This window comes from Electrophorus electricus, chromosome 2, assembly GCF_013358815.1.
Source record: "Electrophorus electricus isolate fEleEle1 chromosome 2, fEleEle1.pri, whole genome shotgun sequence".
Classification (NCBI taxonomy): Eukaryota; Metazoa; Chordata; class Actinopteri; order Gymnotiformes; family Gymnotidae; genus Electrophorus; species Electrophorus electricus.
Genome location: NC_049536.1, coordinates 17397669 through 17407888, shown reverse-complemented (window position 1 = coordinate 17407888; position 10220 = coordinate 17397669). Strand labels below are relative to the sequence as shown.

At 39.5% G+C, this 10220-nt stretch overlaps 1 protein-coding gene across 7 annotated transcripts; it reads left to right on the top strand.

Annotated features, from left to right (window-relative positions):
• The first annotated feature begins 1035 nt into the window (after window positions 1-1035).
• On the top strand, window positions 1036-9453 carry rassf8b (Ras association domain family member 8b). 7 transcript variants are annotated; one of them, XM_027027143.2, is made up of 7 exons: window positions 1036-1146; window positions 1293-1436; window positions 2632-2756; window positions 3794-3965; window positions 5163-6034; window positions 6928-7057; window positions 8665-9453. In XM_027027143.2, exons 4-7 carry the CDS (start codon window positions 3854-3856, stop codon window positions 8781-8783), a joined length of 1233 nt encoding a protein of 410 aa, XP_026882944.2. In that variant the 5' UTR covers window positions 1036-1146; window positions 1293-1436; window positions 2632-2756; window positions 3794-3853; the 3' UTR covers window positions 8784-9453. The 7 variants fall into 7 exon arrangements, with proteins under 7 accessions (XP_026882944.2, XP_026882941.2, XP_026882942.2 ...); XM_027027140.2 differs by having other exon boundaries at window positions 1277-1436; XM_027027141.2 differs by having other exon boundaries at window positions 1036-1155; window positions 1277-1436.
• The last annotated feature ends 767 nt before the right edge of the window (window positions 9454-10220 follow it).

Sequence of the window (10220 nt, the reverse complement as noted above, 5' to 3'; positions counted from 1 at the left end):
TTATGATGCCAACGCTGAACTAGACCCACTCATCGGTGACAAAGCATCTAAGATGACACAGGTAAATATTCCAATGCTGCCAGTAGATGAACATCCATCCACTCAATCTACTACAATGGATGCAAATACAACTTGTCCACTCTAGAACCACTGGACTGCTTATTAGCTGGGCTGCCCAAGGAGAATGGGTTCCCTCTTCAGTCTTGATCCTCCCAAGGTTTCTTCCTCATTTCCACCCAGGGAGTTTCTCCTTGCCACTGTCACCTCTGGCGTGCTCATTAACATACCTGGTAAAATATATTTTTAAGGATGCTTTGTGAAAATTTGTGTGTAAAAAGCACCATATAAATACATTTGACTTGACTTGAAGTGTGCAGGTCTGACTGCTCCATCACCAACAGCTGCTCACAATGACTCAGTGACTTCTGAATGGCGACTTGCCTGTTATTTCTTACTTTTTAAAATTAGTTTTGACTACACATTACAATCGCCCTACTTTTCATGCTTGTTAATGTGGGAGTTTCTTTATTTATGGCTTGTTAAATTATGTTTCTTGATTGACTTTGTCATCAGAATCACTACTAAACTATCAGCATAATTTATTGGCTACAGCAGCCTATCCTTAGCACATAGAAATAGCTTTGCTTATTTAAATATGTTGTGTGGTACGAGTGCAAGATTTTTCAAGTTTAAATTGTATCATAAATTTCAAATTTAAAAGATAAAAGTAAGCACAGCAAAAATTCTATAGGCTTCAGAAACGCTAGAGGTTAGTATATGTGCAGTGCCAAGAGGAAATTTAAGCAAGTTAATAAGTCTGTGCACTATCATTTTAACATGTTTGAAGGCATGTACTCATTTAATTATTTATTTATTTGTGTTGCTGTTTTCCAACGTTTAATTTAAACGTCTCTGGTAGTAGGCTATGTGGCATAATTTTCGTGTTTTTGCACAAGGTAGCCTACTAAATCCAATTGAGTCATACTTAAATCACAACAGTCCACCGAATATACCTTGATAGGAAGTTGGGTTTGGGACCTGGAACAGGGCAGGCTGCTTTAAACCGGTCCACAATGCTTTGCGGTGTCCCAGTACCGTTGCGATGTATTTACGAACTGTTGGCGATATTTCGGTGAGGTACGAATGGTATGTTGGGTAGGTGCATGATGTAATATGCTACAAATGTCAGACAACTTTGCCGAGTTAACCCTCTCCAACATCACGACCTTTTCTTTGACACGTTTGTTGCTTGTTTACTTCCATCACATAATCTAAGTTCTTGAACGGAATAGGGAGGAATGACAAGCATGTAGCGCTGGTCTTCTATCCTGGTCGACAGCAAATCTCAAATGCTAGTGGAGTGGAGAAGCATGACTATGAGAGTACGCAAACAGCCTTCGGAGTGGTGCACTTGAAAGGACCGCAGATAAACACAGGTACAGTAATCTTTTGTAGCCTACAACATTGTCGCTGTACGCCTTGTTGCAAAACCAGAGGCACCGTGGTATGTCGTAAAACGGTTTAACCTTTCATGGGGCACCTTCGCGAATGCAGACGGAGCAACTGTGCCCTTTAAATAGTTGGGGTCTGCAGTTGTTTATTAAATCACCGCATGCGGGTAAGTAGGGTCGATGGCATGCAACAGAATATGGGCGATGCCGAACACAACAATGCCTAGAATAATTTTTGCCATATCAAAATGCTGCTTGACAAACTGTTAGGTTGTAGACAACGGTTTCTAAAACACATGAAACTGGGCCTGAATCTACAGCCGGAATTTATTCTTAGTCTGAGCTAATTTGTAATTAAAAACCCTTATGGAATTAACAGAGAAAATATTTTAATCGCTCATGGATCTGCAGCCAATTAAATAATGCGGTTTTTAGCTCGTTTATAAATTAGTACATCGTCCTACATTTTGTAACCCAAACACTATTTTTAAGTTTGCTATACTGACATTCGGCTCTTAAAAACACCTAATACTTTGCATTCGCAATACGGAACTCAGTACTGTTGTCTTATTAATGATTGTCTCTCTGATTTCATTGCAAAATAAAATGAAAAATATTGCGCACAGGAAATCATAAAACAGCAGATTAGATCAAAAATGCAAGTTTTAGAATGGAGTAACTCTTTTAAATATTTCTTTTGTTTGTTTCAACATCAAATATGATATTGTTAACTATGTATAACCTAATGTAATGTCAATTTTGAATGGAGTGCACTAAATAGCGCACACATTTAAAAATATTCCATTCTGCACAGACGCCTGCCTTCTCTATACTGCCTCAGGTCTACCTCACTCATATCAGTCTCTGCTGCTCAGATGGCTGTTATCAATTCCGCCTGGAAGTAGCATAAAAATAACCATCAAGTCAACCAGTTAATTTTGTCTATAGATTTTATCACTAGAATTGCCACATGTGTAATTACAACCTGTATCACACTGTACCCCTTCACATTACACATCTTTGTGTTTAACCTGTGTATAAATTTTAGCAAGGCAAATCTGATAAATATCACATTAAGAATGACCTTATACAGGCTTATGAAACTTAAAATATATGTGTACTATTTTCTATTGATACACGCAGTATGTAAAATATGCTACTTTTTTTCTTTGAATTGCAGGGGTCACCAATAATGAAACATGGTTGGTGGTCTCTGAGCATGCAGTTGACTGCATTCTCACTAGAAAAAGAGGAAGGCACAACCCTGGACTTTCATTGTTATGCCCCCACACTACATGGTAGAGAGTATGTAGAATCATATGCCACTTTCTCTAAGTGTATGGGCATGTGCTGGCTTTCCCATATATTCCTATATACTTGAGCATATTCCTGCTGTCATCAGATATCGGATTTCTCAGCTACATTGGGGGAAATGGATTAAAACAAAGAAACACAACTGTACCACACCACACACTCTTCCCCACTGTACCATAATGAACTTGATTTTTCTTTTTTATGTTAATCACACTACTGTGCAGTTCAGTCGTTTTGTCTAACAATGTCAATAAACATAGTGATAGTAAAAAGAGCAAATGGATTGGACATGAATTTATCTCGTCTGTCATGTTCACACAGGCAAGCTGTGGTATGGATCCAAAAGTACTGTCAAATAATTTGAAATTGGAAGAATATATGGAACTGGCAGTTATGGAGGAAAAAATACTGTTTTACTGACAATAACCATAATTACCTCAGTCTTTGTGTTAGTCATTGCTTAACTTGATACAATTAAGTGTAAAGTAGTAATTCTTATTGCATCTCTTGCTTAACATGTAGTGATCTTTAATATGCCTATGATGACTGAGTCACTAATCATAGCTCTGTGCTTCTGGTACCTTGAAATGATACCTTAATGTACTTTGTGACAATGTTTGTAAAAGTTGACACAAATCAAGATTTAAACATTCTCTGTCTGTAACAAGTGGAATGTGTCTAACCTCTCTACAAAAAGCATTGTATAAATTTTAGGCATAGATCTTTTAGAGGTTCATGATTTTATCTCCCATTTGCCTACTAAAATGCAGGAATTTCATTTTAAATTTAGATAAAAATAAAGAAAATGTAGATGTCATTAATGATTTTTAAAAATTCTGCTTGTATAGCATTATGGTACTGTAGGGATCTGTTGCTTGGGTAGTGGAGCTCAAAGTATGCTGAAAAAAAATGCTCTAGAACAAAAATTGTACAACAGAAAAGGTTTTAGGTTTTTAAGAGTTTTGCTGAGAAACACTTTTCAGGGAAAATTAAGTAAGGATTTCTTTCCTTATTTCTTTATTTTCTAGAGTACAGAGTCTGAAAGATGTTCACAAGTCTATGTATAGAGGGAGAATGACATCACCCAGATGAAAGCCATGGAGCTGAAGGTGTGGGTGGATGGAGTGCAACGCATCGTCTGTGGGGTCACTGAGGTCACTACATGTCAGGAAGTCGTGATTGCCCTGGCCCAGGCCATAGGTGAGACACTAAACAGACATCTTGTGTGTGCCAAGGAGAACAAAGCATTGAGAAAGTCCAGGTGTATTTTTGAAACTGTTGAGTTGAAGAAAAAGTACACTTTTAAAACAGGTTTGTACAAAGTTTTCTGTGGGCTGCAGATCGAAGGGACATAAACTCAATGCATTCTTACAAAGTAAAATTTTACAACTAAACTTTACTTGTAAACTTTGGTGGTAAGACAGCTGATCCTTATTCAGCTTCCCCAGCACTGCTCTCATTGAGATGTAAGAGAATGATGAGCACAAGCACCACAGGCTTGCTCCTGTCAAATGTTCAGGCACACCAGAGACTCTCGCACCTGAAAGACTGGCCTTCCTAACTCAAAAGCTCAGTGTGACTAGCAGCCATTTGTCCTGCCCTCAGGGGACAGATGGGCACTCACTTGCACTTTCTGCTTCTTTTTTGGTTCTCCCCATTTGTCTTTCTGTGCTTCTTAAATATGTGACTGTATACATATCAGGCTAGTTTTATGACCACAGGTTCAGCCTAGTCTCAGGCTAAATTGCCCAGTCAGTGAATGACATCCAATGAAAACCCCTTTCAGTGTAGGTCTAGGTCTTGATCTGTATGTGAAGAGCTAGCCTATAACATTTTACTCAAAAGCTGAAAACAGCCTGTTTGTTTCTTATCTGACCTCCTGCTTTAGGGAGGCCCCCTTTGTCTGTCTGCTTTTAACCACATGTTATGACTCTTAGCAACAAGCAGGCTTTGTGAGCCTTTTCATGAGAATAGCCTTTTTTGAACAGCATGTAAAGTACAGAATTCTCTCCCAGCAGCTCACAACACTGCCTTTAAACTGAGCAGTGGGAAAAACAGGATTTGCTCACTGAGTTCACTTGTTCACTGGAGTAAACTGGAAACTCTTTTTACATGCCAGGCATTGTGTTTTTCTTTCATTTTTAATTATTACATTTTTAAATGTAAAGAATATTTTCCACACAAATGAACCACATATGTTTTGTTGGTTTAAGTGCTAGTACTAGCTTAAGTGCTAGTTTAAGTTTTAGTACTGAAATCAATGCTCAATGGTTTAAGTAGTGCAGAATATATAGTAATGTTCAGTAATGTTTAGTTGTTAACATGTCTCAAGACAAATAATGTAACAGCAAAAACTTCAAATAATGGCAACACTTTTCATTGCTGACTAAATTGCAGGGCGCACTGGAAGGTACACCCTGATCGAGAAATGGCGTGAGACAGAAAGGCACCTGGCCCCCCATGAGAATCCAGTGGTGTCCCTGAATAAGTGGGGTCAATATGCCAGCGATGTGCAGCTTGTGTTACAACGCACCGGACCCTCTTTGAGTGAACGGCCCACCTCAGAAACCTCAGCTCTTGTGCCCGAGCGTGGTCTGTTCCACCAGAGCCTGCCGCCTCTGGCCAAGCTGCGGCCCTTGGGTGCTGACCGCTCCATGAAGCGGCGCGAGCCAAAACGCAAGTCCTTGACCTTCACTGGTGGCAGCAGGGGCCTGCGGGACATCTTTGGCAGGAGCCGGGAGTCGGGCCGGGTCCGCAGCGCCACCCCAGGGTTAGGCATGCAGGACCTGGGCCGTCACGTGCAGATGCAAAAGGAGAAGCTGTGCTTACTGGAGAAGCGGCTACAGGGCTGTGATCGTGAGCTGCATAGTGAGTTTCTGACAGCTGAAGACGAGGAGGAGCTGCGCTCATTGGAGCAGCAGGTGCTGAGGATGGAGGCTGAGATGGAGGAGCAGGAATTCTGGGAGAGTAAGCTGCTGTTGGAGCAGGAAACGGAGCGGCAGCTGCGCGAGCAGCTGCATGAGCTGCGCATTCGAGTGCAGGAGTGTGAGGTTCGGCTGGCCGAGTACCTGGCGCAGATTCAGCACATGGAGTCATGCCTGGAGTCCGAACAGCTACAGCGGACAATGCAGGCAGACGAAGAGGAGCTGCAGGAGCAGATGGAGGAAGTGAGGAAAGAGCTGGAGATACAGGTTCAGCATGGTTCCAGGCTAGAGGGCAGCTGCAGAGCAGTGGACCTTTCTCTGGGACAGTCCAGCATTCGGCTACAGGTAAGCCTGAACTGTGAGATGGATGAACTTTTACCATAATTCAGATAACATAAGCAGTAACGAAGTATTTGGTCTCTAATACAGTAACTCAGGATGGTGGTCTTTTTTAATAAGTGAAACATAAATTATGAGATTGGAAATCAGTGGATTGTTATCAGTGCTTAGTTTACACATTTCAATAAAAAATATTTTTTCGCATGTTTTTCATTCCTGACAACATTTTGGTCATCACCTTGTTTTGGCACTCTCATAGAAGGGAACAGTTTCTCTTGTCACATGCAAAAACAAAAAATCCCAAAACATAATTTCCACTTTAATGCACTAATTATCCATCCACTGATATCAGCAGTTTTTGAAGCATTTCTAAAAGAATACCTTGTCTGAAGATTTTAGTAAGCCACATTACTTTTAACTAGTTCTTTCTCTGCAGAGGGCCGAGCAGCAACATTTATAAAGTCTTAAAGGTCAAAGGAGTGTTGATAATTATACATTATTGCTGGAGCTCCTTGTCTCAGGTTGAGAACTCTGGAGTGTATGGATGGCTTACTGAAAGAGCTTGAGACAGAGGCTGAGGTTGAACAGAGTGAGACCAGAGCAATTAGGCATGTCATAGAGCAGACTTCAGGAGGATAGAAGGAGGAGAAAAGGAGTGAATTAAAAGGAATGATAGAAGGAGTGAAGTAAATGCCTGATAGATTAATGGGATGGAGATGGATTTGGCCAGCTCACATTACATCAGCCAACAAAGCATTCTATTAAATCCTTGGTGGTTTGCAGGAGTTTGGTGGACCTCACAACTGTATATACTTCTCAGTTTTGGAATATACTGTGGTACGTTTCATGTTGTGGTTTGTCAGTAATTACTTTCTACTTGATGGATTTGCTTTGTACAGGAAAAGGAGCAGGAGCTGGAACAGTTAACCAAGGAACTGAGACAAGTAAACCTTCAACAGTTTATCCAGCAGACTGGCACCAAAGTGACCGTGCTCCCAGCAGAACCTGCTGAAGAGGAGAGTAGCAAAGGTATACACAAACCTAGACACACAAACACTAGGATAACTAATTACTAGTAAAACAAAATTTGTATGTCTTAATAATATATTTGATAAAATGCTGTATTTTAGAGTAGTTTGTTCAAGCTTTTGAAAAGGAGCATCACATGTCTTGGTCCCTCTGAAATGATTCATATACCCCCCCTGAAAGAAAATGTAAAAAAAATGTATTTAAGAGAGAAAAACACGTGAATTGTTTAATGACGTGTGGCATAGCGCGTTTCACAGTTGGAAGTCTAAGATTTCAGTAAGTGGAGGTGGTGTGTCAATGCTGTGAATTATCAGAGCAGTAATTTTTGAGTCACCACATCTACACACAACTTGTGTAATTTGTGTAATTTGATTAAAACAGTGAAAGCAACCTGAGCTTGATGACCCATATGAAGAATTGGGGCAAATGTTGATTTATGCACTTTTGCATAGGCAAACAGCGGTGGCAAAGGGATACGTGTTAAGTAGTCACATCAGTCTAGTAATGACCTCGGATAGTAATGTATATGGACAGTATATGGACATTTTATTGAATCAAAACCATATGTACACAGTTGTTTAGACATTACAGGAAAGGTTATGCAGTTCTCTCGACACACTGAAACATCGCATCACCAAATATATGTACTGTCTCTCATAATGCTCACTCATAATTTTAAATGACAATGAAAGTTCTAGCTTGCTTTACATATTGAAATTAGCAGGTGGATATTTCTGACAAAGAGCAAGTGTTCTGTACCTGTGGATGCAGAACCAGCCCTTTCTTTGTTTAAAGTTTGATACTTAATAACTTGTTCAAGCTTTTAAACCACTAAAATGCCCAATAAAATGATCTTTTGCTATAATTTAACAATGAATGCCCTTAAACTCTGGAATTAACTGAATGGTATAACTGCTAATTTGGCTACCAACCTGTGAGGGATGTGTTGACTCTTGCTAGTCACAAAGCAACACAGTTTCAGACAGCTTTATTTTTTTGTTTTATTTGCCATTATAACTACTACAGCTGGTTTCCTGCTTTGGAAATCATAGTTCTTGCCTACATCATCCATAGTTACCGACCACAGGAGTCCCTCATTTTAATGCAATGCTCTCATCCAACGCTTCCTCCAAAACCCCTCTCTACCCCTTTCTATGTTCTGTGTGCCTGTGCAAAATTATTCATATGCAGGGGGAAACACCTCCTTAGAGAGCAATATTATGATTGGTTAAAGCAACTGGACCTCACTGATATTTTAATCTTTTAGCCAATAAATCTCAGCAGATCTATTTTTATTGATGTGAAGACAGTTGGCTAAAGTATTCTTTAGATAATTGTCTCAAAACATCCTTAATCTGCAATAAGAAACACTAAAACAACATGAACTGAAACATTTAGAAACTACACAGTAGCTACATGAGAATCGGCATCCCATTCTTTAAAATTCAAAAGGTTTTGGCTGCTGCAGCAAGCATATCGTATAGTATTATATCTTGTTGTATTAAAGTATATGGAACTTCAGATTTCCTAAGTCAGTATGCCCTGTGTAACTTTCTGAACAGGTCAGGCATCACAATATGTATGTAATGTGTCCTGTTGTCATCCAGAGTCTGAGCAGTCCATCTCTCTGAAGCATTTGGGTTCAGCCCACCCCCTCCCCAACACCCTCCAAGCCCTCCAAAGCCCGCTGAGCTCCAGCTTCAACCCAGAAGGCATTTATGTCTGATCATCCCAGAGCCCCTGGACATCTACAAGTGAAACGATCATACACTGCATTTCAAGCCATTCACACCACTCAACTGTCAATATTGTTTGTTTGCTTAATGCAACAGAAGATCCATTACTCTCCACTATAATTCATGTAGGGAGGAGTGTACTCTACATAGGGGATTGATCGTCTCTTTTGATCAGTGCTACACCTTTTACAAAATTTTCTCATGAACAACACTTTATCTGTCAACCACAAAAGATGTCCTCTCAAAAGCTACTTAACCGAGCCACCTAGTGGTTAGTTTTACTAGACCTAGCCTGCCCATCTAGACTGCATGATTTTGCCTGTCAGCCTTTTGCCGTCGAAGGTTCCATGCAACACAGGTGATGTCAGTCTTCCACAGTGTTCCTCAACAGCTGACTATCCAGGATCTGTTCCCTAAACATCCTCTCACAGTCTTGTGCATCACTGCTGCCTGGTTGTAATGCTAAGACTGGAGAGGACTTTTCAGTATGCTGTATTGTACCTAGTGGTTTATTGAGCTAAAGTTTATTGAGCTGCAGTGGTTTGCACTTTATTGGCCAAAACATCTGCTGTGGAATGACACAAATTTAAAAGGTGAATTTTCTTATATCTTCTTTTATCTATGATGCAATGATTGCTGCTAATTTAACTTCTTATTGGTTCCTTGATTTTTATTTATATATATATATATATATATATATATATATATATATATATATATATATATATATATATATATATATATATATATATATATATATAATATCCCCCCCCCCCCCCCCGATTTTTTTAAAAAACATATAGAATATAATGGTGTATCAAGGACATTGTACAATAGAAGCGCAATACAACACAATAGAAATGTTGGCATGATTTGCCTGAGAGAATGAGAATTTATTTTTATTTACCATTTTAGCTAAAGGCCTAATGTTGGCTCAAACCCAAAAGGACTCAAATAAACAACTATCACAGTGCATTTATCAGTAATCTCAGAGCAAGAGTGCCGATTGGTTCCTCAAGAGAATGCAAGTTTTTCACATTTGTAGTAAGAGATGTTTGCTGATGTGAAAGCCAGTGAAATGATGAAACCAAGCTGTGATTTTTGTGCTTGCTTCTCTTGCTTTTGCTATATGATTCTGCGTTCTTTGTAGTTGCCGCCCTTCACAAGGTTGTAATACCCATGTGCTAGTTACACTTGTGTTTATCATCTGGTTTTAATTTGATCTGGAATGTCTATTTATATTTTTCCTCAACCTCTCATTCTCTCACATCAGTTCACTTATATAAGCTTGCAAGCTGTCTTATAATATTGACAAGTATTCACACTTTTTAATGGAGATAAATGTTTATGCTCGAAAGGATCAGTTGGGTGGTCTTTCACTGAATATTTGTTGTAGTGTGAGAAGATGCATCCTAGATCTGCAGTTT